Below are 16,355 nucleotides of genomic sequence, written 5' to 3' on the forward strand. Positions count from 1 at the left end.
TGGCAGGTTTGGAATAAAAAAAAGGTGGTGGTTATTCACACAGAACATAGTTAAACTGTAAAAACTTCTTGCCGCAGGATGTTGTGGATGCTAAGAGTATATGCCTGAACAAAAAACGTTTTTCTTTTCTGCAAACTTGTCCATGATCTGCCAGAGTTTGGGAGTGTTTTGGAGAATGTTGCAATATGCTTGCTCTTATACTATAGCTAAGGCATGTACTGTTGGCCATGTCAGAGAGAGGCTTTTGGGCTAGCTGAAACTTTGGTTTGATCACATACAGCTGCTAGGATGTTCTTTTGATGCGCTTTATTGTTGGATGTCTTGTTTCTGCATCCATGTAGAGCATGTAAAGGACTAAATTATTAAACAAGTATCGTGCTTTTTTTAATATCAAGTTGCTCATCAGGTCTACATTGAGTACTTGAGCTTTAAGATCTAAACTAGTGTTTTAGACTAACCTAATAACAAAAATAATTTCTTTATTGGGAAAAAATATTGGTAATGTTCAGTTTGTCACTCAGATGTACTCAGTTTTAAAAAATCTTCTCATATTGGTTGTGAGTACAAATTAAAATACCAGCTCAAAGGATTACACATTAAAAAAAGAAGGTATAAAGTCTTAAAAACTTGCAAGGAAAGTATCTACTTAGCTGATACTTCCACTGCGTTACTGTGATTAATTTAAGAGGTGCTGCTGATCTCAATTATCCCTGGAGCTTCAAAGACCTGTACTCATTGTGTTTTCTTTCCTTGTTTTTCAAGTCATAGGGATGAGTAATCCAACTAGTAGTAGAGTGACCTGCTTTCTTCAGAAACACCTGGGAACAAATGTAGACAAGGACAAAGGGAATCTCTTCTGTATTCTTTTCACTAAATATCTAGTGACCAAAATAAAAATAAGTCAGTTGCTCATCAGAGGCACTTTAAGTTATACCTCTTGGGATAAGAAGAAAGGATTTCTTTTATATAGATAGATTAAAAGACACGAGACAGGGAAGAAGTAAGTGATCGTTTTTCACAATGTAGTGAGATTATCAGCGCAGTCCCGCAGGGGTCTGTGTGAGCCCTGTGCTGTTCAACATACTCATAAAGGATCCTGGAAAAAAGATGAACAATGGGGTGAGGAAATCAATTGATGATTTAAAGTTAGCTATTGTAGTGAAACCTAAAGGTGACAGAAAAGAAAATGTTATGTAAGCCTAAGTTAAGTAACTAGACAGTAAATGACATATTTCATATGTCTAATGAATGCAAACTAATGCACTTAGGGAAAAATGCAGCTAGCTGTAAAGCAGTTATTACTACTTGGGAAAGAGATCTTGAAGTCACTGATAGTTCTGTCAAAATGTCAGTGGAGTGCTCAGCAGCTGTCAGAAAAGAGAAGGCAAATGGAACATTAGATATTATTAGGAAAGAAAGAGATAACAAAACTGAATCACTGAGAAGTGATTTAACTGATGGAGATTCTTCCAAGTGGAAAGAAAAAGTAGAGGGGTGTAATGGAGATATATGAAATCATAAATATGAAAAAAAGAGGGAAAGTGAGTAATTGTTTACTATTCACTCTTTCTCATAATGCGAGAACTGGGAAGCATCAGGAAGTACATTTTCACGCAATTATAATTAAACTGTGGAAGTTGTTGCCACAGGATGTTATGGAAGCCAAAAGTGTAAAGGGAGTTCAAAAAGGGATTATACAAATTAATGGAAGAGAGTCTCATCAGAGGTTATTAAATATGACATTCTGGCTGCAACCTCTGGCTTGGGAAGTCTCCGTACTGCTGATTGCCAAAGCTAGGAGGAGGCTAATAAGGGAATGATCCTTTATGCTTCGTCTTTGGCCAAGCATCTGCTATTGGTCCATGTCAGAGACAGGATACTGGGAGAGATGAAGCTCTGATATGACCTATTCTGTCTGTTCAATGTTTTATTCTTAGATTCCTATTCCTAGTTTAATACAAAATGAACTTTTTGCATGTTTAGTCATGCAGCATGCAACCTTTCCCCTTTTCACTCTTTTATCTGCCAGTCCACCAAAAATTGTGTACCATTTTTTATGTTTGTGTTCACTACAAGTTGCTCTTTTATGTTTTTTAAAGGTGGATAAACACCACTGTTTGCTCACTGCATAAGCTCGTATAATGTGTTTATTGGAAACTATCACTTGAACCTCTTTTGCTAGTTAAGGACTCTGTTTGGCACTAAATTCATTAGTTTATTCATTAGTTAGTTCTGTAAATCTGCATCTTTTGCCAGTGTACTAGAAAGTTGTTTTCCTTTTCTGCATGAGTTTCAGGTATTGTACTCTTCTGTATTGAGGTTACATTTATATTGATAAATGGGTTTTTTGCTTATTTGATCATGTTTATAGCAGTATTTATGTTGCACAAAATGGGAAAGAAAACACGTTCAACTTGTCATTCTTATATTTTAGAAGTCTAACAGGATTAATAACACAATAAACACATGCTGGTTTGGATTATGTGTCTTTTAAAATGTTAGGAATTGACCATGAAAAATGAAAGCTGAAAAGGGAAGGCTAGTCTTAACAAAACTTGTCTTTGTTCTAAAATTAGTTTCCAGGAAACAGACAATGCATGGCATGGTGGATGCCTGGCTCTGGCTGAATTAGGCAGAAGAGGATTGTTACTCCCTTCCCGAATTTCAGATGGTGAGTTGTAGTTGCTGAATGTTAGTAAGTTCATGAATTAACAGTTTATAGTATTAGAGATTGAATGTGTGGCAATAGACTGGAATTTGCTGATGTGACTGTGCTGAATAATGACTGTAGTATTGAATTCTAGAGTAAAAAATACGCCTATGGGGATATTTAAGGTACTTCTGTCAAAAGCATTGTCTTGGGTGTGCCTTTTTTATACTTAATAAATTTTTCTTTCCAAAATGAAATTAGTTTCTTGGGGTTTTCTTCTTTCTTCCTCCCTCCCATGTTTCTTTGTACAGTTGTATAAAAATAATTCTGTATGTCTCTATATTGTGTCAGTGTCATTATTTAAATGGAATATATTAAATAATTGATGACTAACTTGCACTTTAAAGCTAGTAGCTTATGCTGTTTGTTTCTGATTAAATTTCAGAGGCCAATTTCGCATAATTTATTAAAAACTTAAACAGGTTTTTGAAATATCAGGATGGAAAGAAAAATAACAGGGCAGAGGAATTGTTTCTTTGTGTTCTGTATGTATCAACATACACTGAAATACTGAGATACTAATGTGAAAGTAGTAGTTCTCTGTTTTGTGATTTTGGTCAATTTTTTATAGAGTTGAAATGACAAAAGCATAATGTAGTAGTACACATCCACTGTTGGGCACTTTTACAGCAGTATCTTGGGCTAGATGGTTCTTTTGATCTCATCTGTTACTCCTGTGTTGAACAGAGAAGTCGAATGCTAATTTTCAAAAATGTTTCAAAACCGGTGTTTCATACTAGTAAGTTAGGTTGCCAGATCTTTTCTATTCTGAAGATCTGTTGACTTGTTCTAGAAGAAACTGTAAAATATGGTATTTAATACTGTTTATTATTCTGTTTCCATGAAAAGAGTTCATGTGCAATATAGTGTGTGTTTTGCATGTGAGAATTTTTGTGCAGCTAGCCTTCAGTTGGTTTCCCTTTTCTAATTACTTTTGCCCTTGTATGATAAAGATGAAACAGTTAAAAAAACCCCAACTTTAAGAATGGGAAGTCATCCAAAGGTAAGCCTCTATTTTAGTTCTGACAAAACCGAAACTGTACACCTCTATCAAGGAATCAGGATAGCCTCATGTAATAGAATTTTTTTATCTAAACTGGAAGTTTCATGCAAGTTTGATATTGTATAGGACTGCAGACATGAGTGAATCCTGGCTCTGCCACTGATTTGACCTGTGCTGTGAAACCATCTCTCTTCACTTTTTAGGTTGAGTTTTTGTGTATGTAGAATGGGGATGATAGTCGTATCCTTCACACCCTTATTTTTCTGCAGAGGTGCAGTGAAAATATGTTGCTGCCTGTGAAGGTGATTTTAATATACATAGGTTTATATGCAAATTTTTAATTTGTCAGATTGCATAAGATGTAGCCTTCTACTACTGGGGTGGAAGAATATAAAGCTAAGACAGGGGAGGAAGGGAAGGAGAGAACACAATCACGGCAGCAAGGTCTTTCTGGGAAAGGGACAGGCATAAAGGTCTAAGGAAAAATGGTTTTATAGGAATTGGAAGTTTCTTAATAAAACAGTGCTAAGAATTCCAATGGTCATTATGTAAGAAGATGGGTAAGAAACCTAATCGGGGACTATCTTGACTAAACTGCAACTCCTTTGGTTATCTGATACTCAAGAATGAGTTATACAGAAGGCAGAAAGGTATGATACTGTGAAGGATGAGTAAAAGAGGATAGTCTGAATTTGTAGGGATAGAATTTGGAAAGACTTGGACATAAAATGGGATGCAGCTAGTGAAGAATATAACTGGTAATGACAAATCATGTTATATCTTCATCGGAGTCAAACCTTTATTATCGCTGAGCAGATCTAGGCTGCAGAATAGCCATGGCACACTTGACATCGTCCCTTCTCCATTTTTTTTCCTTTTGCTTTAATGGACCTTGTTTTCCGTTTAAATTAATTTGAAAAAATAATTATACTAAATACAGTATATTCTAGTTTAATTTGCAAGTCTGCCTTATTCAGTTTTGCTTTATGTAAGTTATCCAGTCCACTATTAATGTAGAAATTCAAAGTCGATTATAATAATTTGGAGAAAGACAAAGGAATGAATTCTGGAAGTTGGAAGAAAAGCTAACACAGTGATGTTAAGAGGAACTGTGTTGTGCTTTGAAAGACAGACTTATATTCAAATTGTCCTTAACAAAATGATTTAAGAAATTAGGACAAGTGCAAAGCAGTATTGCTAGTTAGGAATAAGTAACTACACAATTCAAGACATAAGGAGTCACTTCTAGGCAGCAGTTAATACAGGAAAGGACGTAAGAGTTCATGTGGGTCTCCCACATTAATCAACAGTTTTATTTATCTCAGTAGAACAAGATGGTGAAAAAAAGTCATAAACAGAGTGTGGTAATCCTTCCATCTCACTTGATACTAAAATTATGACACATAGGGTACTTAGGACATCACACTTAAAAGATTGCTTAAAGAAAGCTAGCCTAAAGCAGCAGGAATCATGAGAAGAACAGAAAATAAGACTGACAGGGAAAGACTGAAAGAACTAAGGTTATTTGACTGAGAGAAGACAAAGCTGAAAGCTTATTCTCTTCCTCTTAAAAGAAAACCTTTACTTTTGACAACTATTTTCAGTGACCAGAACAAGACTACAGGTAATGGGTATAATTTGCAGCAAGAGAAGAGTTAGATAAGCATTAGGACTGATTTTTTTTTTTTATTCTAAAGGAACTGGAGCCCTACAATAATTTGTTTATGGACATTGAGTTAGATTTCTGTTAGGAAGGACAGAAATCAAGTTAATCAAGGTATGGAGAGCTGTTTGAGTAGTTAACCTTCATGGTTCCCTTCAGCCCAGTTTTTATTTAATTTGAGGAATGGAGATGAGGTAGACTTCACCACTGGAGCTTGTTTTTATGAACAATATTTGTATAGAGATGGTGAAGAATAAATCCTTGAATTGTATGGAAAACCACTAAAAAGTTTTTCCTTATTGACTTAAAGAAATTCAAATTAACAACAAAAGAGATACATGAGATTTTTTAAAATTATGGATAAGGGAAACTATGAAACTTTCTGCTTCCAGAGATTAGTGAGGCAAATAGCTTAATGTAGTTTAGAAAACACCAGTGGCAACACTAGACTCTGTAATTTCATGTTTGGAAATTACGGATTTGGTAGCATACGTCCCTAAGCTTGAAGCTTTAAACTTGGCCTAGAAAGAAGCTCTTTCTCCTTGTTTCATCACGTACTGATGTACAACTTGATACATCATACTTTCTTACTGCCTTGCTGTTGTAATTTGAGTTAAGTGGACATTTTCTGTTACCATATTCCCTTTGTTCAAACTCAGATTGATGTTCTTGTCTTTTGATAATCTAGGAAAAGCTTTTCTCTATGAAAGATTAAATTCAAGATCAATGTTGTTACTCTTTTTTGTTTCTTAGCTCAGAAACTTAACCCCTGTAATTTACTGTTTAATGGTAAACTTCTTACAATGCTCTGGCTGAGCTGTTAGAACACCATAGCCCCAAAAATTAGAAAAAAAATTCTGGGAACTCTACATTGCATTGAATGCAGCTCTGCTTCCTTGCATAGGTTTACACCTACTAGTAATGTTTAGGCAGGTGAGGATGTCTCTTATCTGAATAATGAATCAATGAGAAATGTATGCCCATAGTTTTAAGTGAATAATACTTAGTCTGGGTTTGTTTTACTTAGACTGATAGTGCATACTGTGCAAATCTACATGGGGTGCGTATGCAGTGGAACAGCCTTATTTTAGTTAAGCTTTTGTAGAGGTTTTGATAAGCTGGACAGCAGCTTTAAGGCAGAGGGAGTTCTGAGGTTTGTCATATGGAGCTAAAGTATAGATGAATTAATCTGCGTAATGGACTTCCTTCACTGAAGGAAGCTCCTTTTTTAGAGTTGATTGGTACTCCATGCCAAATTCTACTTGTAAATTGAAAATTTAGCTAGCAATTTCTTTGCTAATTTTTCTTCAAAATATGTGTTACAAATAGTGTAGTGAATGTATTTGTGTTCATTAATGACTTTCCATATATTTTAAGTACAGGTCATAGATTTATTTGAAAAATTGCAAGTTTATATACACAGTTATAGAAGCAGAAAATAGTGTTAGGATGTATGTTGAAGCACACTGAAACTGATAATTAGTGATACATGTATACTGAAATAAGACTTTCACCAGGAGAGTTTGCCTCAGGTGAAATAAATTATATAAATAACCTTTTAGGCTTGGAGTTTGAAGGTTGCCCAGTGTCTGTCTAACCTCAGAGGATTAGGCACCTAAATTGTTTAGATCTTCAAATTTTCAGTATAGTTTTCATAGTGGTTCAGTTACAGGTGAACATAAACTGCATTTGTTAAATTGGTGCAGGCTTTCTTTGGTTTTACTTGAATCTTGTTCTTAGTCGACATAAGAAAAACTTGCTTATACAAGGTTTGGATCAGTTTGTTTAAACTGGCATCTCCCACTGAGTAACAAAATTTGGTCTGTTGTTCTGTATTATGGCATAATGGCAAAGTGCATTCATACACAAAACAGTTTTTACAGTAAATTCTAAATAGCCAGGTTTAATCTTAAGCTTATTTAATCTACTGCACAGTGAAATAAAAAGGTTTTCAAAGAAAAAAAGACAATAAAACCCTATTAAATGAGATTAAGCCTGAAAAAGACTATGACAGTATGTTATTGAACAATATTGTTTCTAGAGCTTAACATCTTTTAAGAAAAGAAGTTGTAAAAGTTACTTTACATTAATACAATTGCAAAAAACCTTAAAGATTCATCTAATGTACTTTGGCTTTAGTAATGAATGCAAAAATTCACTCATCAAAATCTGAGCTTATACAAGGGAAAGTTTAGTTACTTAAAAATATTAATATAAAATTATGAACATTATTTACATGGGAGAGATTGAATGTATCTTGTCATGGACCAAACCCAATAAGAGACGGTTTGTAGAAATTTTATGATGTTGCTGGTAACTAGCTTCTATGACCAGAACCTCATTGGAATGTGAAGTATTAAGATACTCTTGTTCTCTTCCTTAAAGTGAAGACTCTGCTACAGTCATTTGGCCTTACTCGTTTAGTGCCTTGCTGTGATTTTGCCGATTCTTTTTGATTTGTCCTTTTTTGTCCTTTTACTTTTTGATTGCACTGAGTATCCTGAGTATCAGAAGAATTAAAAGTAGCTTCTGTACATGAAGCATTACTGTCCTGAGGACTCTGCCCTTCGTTGTCCATTCTGACTTTGCTCGGGCTGTACGCAGCTAGCTGACAGAGAGCTACAGCTGCCGTTTGTTTCTGTTCATCACAGCTGTCAATTATTCTTAAGTCTTGAGCTTCATTACAGTGAGCTGTGAAAGAAGATTTGTCGCAGGCACTGTTAATAGGGTTCTTGGGGTTACATGCATCTGCTCCAGAGGTTTCGTTTTCAGTGTCTGGAGAAGTAGCAGCACCGTTATCATGAGATGGACTGTGGAATGATGTTTTCAGGCTTACTGTGTTACAGGAATCTTTTACCGAGAGGTTCAGAGGCATGTCCTGCAATTCCAGAAAGTTCTGACTTTCTGTTTTGGATGTGGTTTTGTATGCATGCTCATGAATAGGTCCTGTGTTTGTGTCAGCCTTTTTTGAAAGATTAAGGGGAACTATCCCTGTGTCTTCTTCTGTGTTGGACGGTGAGCCTTCGTTGTTATGGCATTCATTCAGTGTATGTGAATCTTCATCAGTGACGTTAATGCTGAAAGAAATGAGGAGAAAAGAGAATTCACTATCAGTTGCTCTTTTAAATTGGGGCTGAGGAAGTGGGCAGGAAGAATAGAAAAAAAATGGGCTACAAGTCTGACAATTTTGTTGTTTCTCCTTTTAACTCCCCCAAGTCCCTTTCACCATACACATCACTGTAATACAGGTAATTTCCTGAAATAGACAGACACATGCATAGTAATGGTATTGGAAATAGTGATACGCTTAAGGAGAATGAGTGGTCTACTCACTGTAGCAACTGTGAGTTGTAGTGTGTTTTGCACAGTTAATATATAAAAAATTATCTCAATGCTGTAAATTTAAATATATTTTAGGGACATTGCATGAAATGTGTCCACCTATCTTTGTGTGTCCCTAGTAAATCTGACAAGAATTTGCAAAGTGATTTTATTATTTTACCTGGTAGGTGAATCTCCTCTATCTTGCTGTGTCTGCACACTTTGAAGTAGACTTGGTTGATCAGTGCTTTTTCTCACAGGTCTGAAAGCTGTGAAGTTTTCTTCTGGTTGATCATACTTGCCAAGCGATGTGGAAGATGACTTGTTAGAGAGGTCAAATAAGCCTTCGCATGCATGGCTTGTCTGAGTGAAGTTGGTTGGGCTAGGTCTGCCAGGGGAGCCTGTTGCTGCACTTCCTGCGAGAGGGCTCATTTTAGCATTCTCTCTTTCATTTTGGTCATCTTTGGAATGACTTTTGGCATGCAATAATGTCATTTCTTTTTCATAGTCTGCTTGTTTTTTATGTGAACTTAAAGGGTATTGTTGGGATGGGCTTAAAGAAGCTGGATACAGCAAGGTAGTTTCTTCCATTAGATGAGAATTTTGATCTCTGTTAATACCAGCTACGTGTGAAAATCTGTAAAATGGAGGATCTGTTGGCCTACAAAATCCATATGGTATCGGAGGAGTGGAATGATATTGTTGGAACAGTCGATAGTGTTCATAAGCTGATGGATTTATGGGTTTTGGAAGTGGCCCAGGGTGGGGAAGAAAGTGTCTTTGATCTTGTGTGCCATAGACAGACAGAGCAGAGCTTTCACATTCTGAATTACCTGGAAGCAAGTAAGGTGTGTAGATAGCCAGCCTATGCTCATAAAAATGGGGTGAGTACTCGGGAATCATTGGTTGCATGTAAGGTGAAATGGAACCAAAGCCTTTTGTGGGAGCAACTTTATGTGGAAACTCTGGGAGGAAAGGAGAACCTGCTTTCCATGGGTGACTTGGTGCATGAAATGCAGACTTAGTGTGAAAAGGTGAACTTTTGTTAGAGAGCGATATGATTTCAGATACTTCACTAGTTTCCGGGCCTTTACTATCTCTATGTTCTCCTACAGGAACGAAAGCCGAGGGCCTTACAATGCTGTCCAAAAGGGGCTGCATGCTGATACCGCTTTCTGTTGTAGTACTGGCAGGGGTTAATTCCTTCTGAATCGCAGGTTTTTGTCCTTGAATTGCTGTGTTTGTTGCTTGGTTTTGTAATTCAACGTTTTCCTTGGCATCTTCTTTTGCAAAAGGATATTGAGGCTTTGAATCGAGATTTGACAGTCCATTTGTGACAGATTTCGAAGAAGTTGGTTTGACTGTAGATTCAAGCTGATTGATCTGTTTGGGCTCCAAGGAACTGGTCTTTGGACACTTGATAACGCGATCCTGCTCTGATACTAAAGTAATCGAGTTTTTGCAGAGGCCATACTTCATATGGTTAAAAAGATGGGATTTCTCATTGCAAGTAAAGGGGCACTGAAAGCACTTGTACTTAAATGGCTTTCCTGGTGGTCTTGGGATGTAATGAGGCTTCTTTGGTTTACGTTCTTTGAGGAGACTCATTTTTTTTCTGCTTTAAACAATTAAATGTAATGGTTCTTTATAAAAACTTTCTTGTGGTTAGCTTTCCTCAGTTTTAGCCTCTTGATGTTTCCAGTTTTTCAGGTTTCTAGAATCCTTCTTCCCAGGTGAAGAGAGGAAGCCAGCTCCCGTGGTGTCTCAGGGAAGAGGGGGTGCCGGAAAACAACACTTCTGCAACTGGTAGTGCAGGAACTGTAATACAAAGTTTAAAATTAGCTGTAGTGGAACATTGGAACTAAATACAAAGTAATACATTCTTTTAACTGTATTCCCCCTCATATTACATATGGCGTGTTGTGGGTTTTTCCTAAACAAAACAAAAATGCTAGATGCCAGACTTGAGATAGACATGCATTAAACTTTGACATCCTTCTGCACCTAAACATAGTCACAGAAGTGGCCTAATTTTCAGCAGTGCCAGTCACCTGCCACTGCTACCGGCTTGAAGTTTTCTTTGAAAACTGAAGGAACATTCCTTCAGAAGATGAAAGTAGAAATCTAGGTGGAGCTGTTGAGAGAGAAGTGGAGGTGGGTAGGATGAGAAGAGGCAGGTCCTGGCAGCAGCTGGATATGGGGCAAGCCTGTCGGGCGGGTTGGGGAGAGGGAGGAGGGAATTTCCTGCTTTGGTGAAATGAGGGTGGAGTGGATTGGTTGCACTTGGGTAGCTGACTTGGCTCTTTCAGAGACTGACCAACCCCCTCTTTTAACTGGCATGGCATTTCCTAACAGCCTAATCTCAATGGATACCTCAAAAGTGGCCAATCTCTCGAAGGATAAAACCACACCAATTTTCTTCCTCTTCCTAATTCAATTAAGAGAAATGAGTACTGCAATATCTGACTAATAGAATCTTCTGCTTGATAAACACATTTCACATTCTTCTGCTGTGTAGCACCTTACATATTGCATATAGTTAACACAGACACACAAGTATATTAATTCGGGTAAAAAAGTGTCTGACAGTAATTGATTTATAGGGGAATGATCTATCTGCCTTTCTTCAGAAAAACTAAGGTTGTGGATACTTTATACAGCCTAATGATTTGCGCAGTAGATAAGTCAGGAGGGCTTGTATCAGCTTGTTCCATTATGTTCACTGATTCTGAAGGCGTGAGAAACTCTCAGAGTCAAGTTCTCATGATTTTATAGGATGTGTTATGGCAGAGATCTAAAAAGTGATGATTTCATCATGAACTATAAGCATCATTATCAAAATGATGACTGTTGCAAAACCACGTACTGTATCTATTGTGTTACCCGAAACTACAGGAATACTAATTGTGAGAGTGACTAGATAGCTTGATTTTTTTTTTTTTTTTTTTTTTTTAAAAAAGCTTTTTACATAGAAGTTTGGATTAGTAGTATTAAAATACTAAGTTTATGAAAAGAATTGCTGGTAATTACATGCTGTGAGATTTTCGTTAAGGTAGAGATGTTTTGCATTTCTTAAATCAGAGATTATTTAACAGAAAATGACATGCAACACATTATGAAAACTGAAGGCAAAGCTACAGAATTGCTTCTTGTTTCATCAGGTATAGTAATTCTAGCAAATTGTATTAAATGTTGTTTCTGATGTCATAGTAATACTAATTTTGTTACAATAGTAAAGATGAAGGCACCCTGAAAAATGCAAAGCTGCTCTGTAAGTAGAAAATCAAGCTTTTTCCTAAAATTAACAAATGATTAAATGTGCGATAGGAAAAGGAATGTGTAGAGAAGTAGCTTTTTATTTTTCAGGTTTTAGCAAAGCTTTTTTGGTTGTTTGAGTTGGATACTGATACTGTAACAATGAAAAGAAAACTGAATTATACAGCAGCATGTTAAAGTCTTGTCACTGGAGTCTGGTGAAAATGGTAATTCAATAAATTTAAAAAAATCATACCGTATTTAAAAAATACTTTAAATAATGATAGCCAGAATTCCTTTGAAAGATTGAGAATAATGCTTTTACATTAATAAATAAATAAAAAAAATACTGAGGCGTAGGAGGGGAGGTCCAGATAGGGAACTGGTCTTTTTTTTTCTGCCTTAAGTAAGCTTGTTGCATTTATTTTTGACTAATGATGTATAACTAATGTGGACAGTTTGTAATGGACTCGGTCAAGTCAGTTTGTACCTGTTGTTCTTTATATCTTCTTGGAAGTACTTGTACTAATTATTCTTGAAAAAAAGATATTGTTGTCAAAACTCCACTGCATTCTTAGTTGAACCATTTATGATAACAGTCCGAATTTGCATTCAGGTGCAGCACTTATAATAAAGAGATGTTAATTAGATTTTCTTGTTCTGCTAGCTTTCCTTTGCTTAATAATGAAAATTCCTGTGTGTCCTGTTCCCCCCCCACCCCGACTTTGTACTTGGTATTTAACTTTGATTCAAGTTATTCCTGTTCAACAGAGTATTAAGTATCATTTCTTAATAAGATAAAATGCATTGTTGCAGTTTTAATGTTAGAAATTTAGAGCATTGCAGCTTCTTTGCCATGTGTACAGCGGGAGAGAATTACAACAGCTTTTTTTTTTTAAATTTGTTTTGATGGCGTGCTCAGCCTGCAGACAGTAGTGGTCCCAGAACCTGCTGCTTTGACTTGAGAGGTATAGAACGAGTAGCTTATTTCAAAGGGTGTTTACCCTTTTGTAACTTAGGCTAGTGTCAGCCAGTTGAATGTTCTGTTTCTCTCTTTTACTATTTAATCCCTTTTTTTCTCATGGTTTAAAAATGCCAGTAATAAAGTATTTCTAAACCCAGACAAGAAGAATAATTTCTCCTCCAATCTCTAAGTAAAACACAGGAGTATCTGGCAGAGGTACATACTTCATAATTAAAAAAAATTAAAACTATTTGATCCCACACATACAGCTGGAAAAGACATTAATGGTTTAAAATAGGTGCAACCAATTAAAACTGTCTCTATATAAATAATGTTAGTTACAGTTGTACAATGTATGTTTTGTGCTTCCAAAATTAAAATTTAGTATTAGAAAGAAAAATCAAAATAAGTAGTTGCTTTTTCCTTAAACGTGAATGCCATAACTTGTGATATCCTTTAAAAATGGGAAAAAATTCTTCAGTAGCAGGATGATAATTTTCATGTAACTTCTTTTTTTTTTAGATTGAGAATTTATTTCCTGTATACTTGATTTTAGAAATGCAGATAGTTATATATTATTACAATTTTCTCTTTCTACTTTTGAAATGTAGTAGTGTTATTTATTTATATTTTTATTGAAAACAGGTTATTCAGATAATATTGGTTAAACTTGAGGTTGTCTTAGTTGTTTGTTTCTTGTCAATAGCGTACCTCCTCACGGCTTTCTAATCTGTAGCCCTTTCCAGCCCGAGACTGATAGCTGCAAGTTTTTTTCCTTCTATTTTTAAAAGTATGTTGGTGATACCTCCTTGCCTTTAACATATTAGCAAGTTCAGAAAACAAGAATATCGTTTAACATTCTGTGCATATGTGTGTGTATAAATATATAAACAAAAATGTACGTGGGTACAAGTATATACACACACATATGTATTCATACACACACATACATATGTACATATATATATGTGCATGTTGTTTTTTAGGTTTTTAAGTGGTCTAAATTGTTTAAGATGCCCAGTTGATCAAAGAGGAAATTTTGAAATGTCTTTTATTACAAGCAGGGATGGTAATTACATTTCTTTTTAGGACACTGCTTTAGCAAACTACGTAACAGTTTGTCATGCATACTCCATTATTATTGCAGTATCCTTTTGGTGATGTTGATCTCTCTGACCAGGAGTACTCACTGGGGTGGAACATTTTGAAGGACATGCTATAATTAAAATATTGTGATGTGGCATTATTGCATAACTCAAGGACATGCCATTGTCACCTACCTAGAGTGTTGCAAGAACAAGATTTGTGAGTTTTATTCTAGCTGAGATTTTCCAGTGATTAACTACCACTCCCTTCTAAACTTCCAGTTCCTTTAAACTGAAAGATAAATTTTAACGCAACTGTTTGTTAATTAGGAGGAAACATGGGTGAGAGGAGTGGGTTGGCGAGGACTGGAAAGGAAGCGTGTGTTGAAGGTACGGACCGAAGAGGACTGCGTGCTTGTGTGTGAGTGCACGCATGTGTCTGTGTGTGTGCGTGCGAGAGGAAGTACAGAAACAGAGATTAAATAAGTTGGTTAGGCAGCGTGGATAAGAAATAAAAATCTTTGTAAATATTAAGTTAATAATTCAATGTCTTAATACGCTTTAATTGACTAGAGAGAGAATAACTCAAAACAAACCAATTTTCTGTGCTAAATTCCCAGAAGCTGGAAAAAATAATAAAACTGGAGTACCTTATTTTCGTACAAGCTTTTCAGATTAACCCGACACTACTATATGAGGAATAGTTGGCAGACTAAACATAGCAATTTTAAGCAATACAGCTTTTTGTCATACTTCAATATAATACATTAACTTCCTGTATGAAAAAAGGTGCTTAAAACACTTTTCACCAACAAGAGTTAATTGTTGTAAAAACTTGGAAGAGTTAGTTTTTCTCTCAGACTAAAATATTTCCCTCTCCTGTTGAAACTTTCTGCTGAAAGGTTAAACTGGTGCAGCAAATGCACCTGCTAGGAGTAACCTAGGCTTTTGAGACAGCTGAAAAATGAACACCTCTGGTTTACTTTTTAGATGTTAATATGAACACATTTTATTTGGAAAAAATGCTCTAAAGAAATGTACTTACCAGATACATAGATGTCTGAAACCTTCAAGGTGATCACTGTTGGTAAGCTGTAGCTGTCACTGCTGAGAGAGAAGTACCTGTTCTCTGCTTGATCTCTAAGTGAAACTGCAGGAGGTTGTTTCAGGGGGAGGGACTTAAGAAGTGTAGGAGTTGAGCCCTCGGGGTGTAGAGATGCACCTGATATTACTCCAGCCTGAAGCTACGATTCATTTGTTTGCGTCCACTGCTTTCATTCAGCATTACCTCAGCATCTAAGCTATCGAAGAGAGCTCTTGTCACTTTTGTGCCCTCCAACAACCAAGTTTTACTCTAAACTGGAGTGTCTGTTCCTCTGAGTAGCAATCTGCAATGTGGGGTCAAAAATGGCTTAGGTAATATACTGAGCTTTTAATATATTTAACTTCCGTAGAAGTGACTTGTGAGCAGCAGAATTGGCTGTACACAAGGGGTAGCAAAGCTTAAAAATAATAATTTTACTCTTTTATTAGAGACTGACATTTTTTATTGAATGCCTTTGTAGCTTTAATATTCTTGCTCTTTTTTTCCTCCCCCTCTCCATTTCTATTTAAATCTTTTTGTCCTTCATGAGTCTCCTTTCTGAAGGCGGGACTGAACTAACTCCAAGCTTGCTTGCTACAGGAACCTGCCAAAGCTTGCCTATAATCAACAGTCAAATGTACAGATCCTGTAAATGGAAAGGAGTCACTTCAATAAGAAATTGATTATCACGTCTATATATTTGCTTAGGAGCTGTGAAATTGAATGGTGAAAGGAGAAAGTCAACTGATCATCCACAGATTAGTACTAGTACTTGCTTTTAGTTGCATTTCAGTTGGAGTTTATAAATGACAAATTTATTAGTGTATTTGCCAGTCATCTAGTGACATTGCTGAGTTGTTTAGTGATATAATAACCTCTTGTGTACTGGTTGTTAAAAGGAAAATCTTTTGATAGTTCTAGCTCTCTCTAAAAAACATTCCTGTTACTGAGTGTAAAAACAAAGGGGTTTTTGGCTACTAATTCTAACGTTATTGAGACGTTAGAATTTATGTTCAAAACTGTTAAATTCAGCTGGATGAACATGATAGCTCTCTTGTTTCACCCACTGCTCTATAGATAAGACAGTTGCAGATTATTGAAACTTTTAAATATACAAGTATGATGAATTTTATACTTGGCAAAAGTATGGTCTTTTGAATGAAAATTATTAAGGAAATTGTCACTACAAAACGTGTTTAGGCAGTGGGTAAAAGTTGTTTCAAAATCAGTCTCTAAAGCAGTGTCTTAAAAATAATTTTAAAGGTGTGGC

General features: G+C 35.9%; 2 protein-coding genes across 2 annotated transcripts in view; one reads left to right on the forward strand and one right to left on the reverse strand.

Moving 5' to 3' along the window:
- The window catches only part of TBCD (tubulin folding cofactor D), a 131,720-nt gene that overhangs the window by 25,815 nt on the left and 89,550 nt on the right, over positions 1-16,355 (forward strand). The window contains exon 13 of the mRNA XM_050908199.1: positions 2,577-2,671. Within this exon, the coding sequence (XP_050764156.1) occupies positions 2,577-2,671 (95 nt within the window). The remainder of the gene's footprint in view (positions 1-2,576; positions 2,672-16,355) is intronic.
- ZNF750 (zinc finger protein 750) lies at positions 7,733-10,305 on the reverse strand. Its single transcript, XM_050908200.1, has 2 exons — positions 8,879-10,305; positions 7,733-8,453 (listed from the first exon to the last, which is right to left on the reverse strand). The coding sequence occupies exons 1-2, from the start codon at positions 10,303-10,305 to the stop codon at positions 7,733-7,735; spliced, it is 2,148 nt and encodes a 715-aa protein (XP_050764157.1).

This window comes from Gymnogyps californianus, chromosome 19 (genome assembly GCF_018139145.2).
Source record: "Gymnogyps californianus isolate 813 chromosome 19, ASM1813914v2, whole genome shotgun sequence".
Lineage (NCBI taxonomy): Eukaryota > Metazoa > Chordata > Aves > Accipitriformes > Cathartidae > Gymnogyps > Gymnogyps californianus.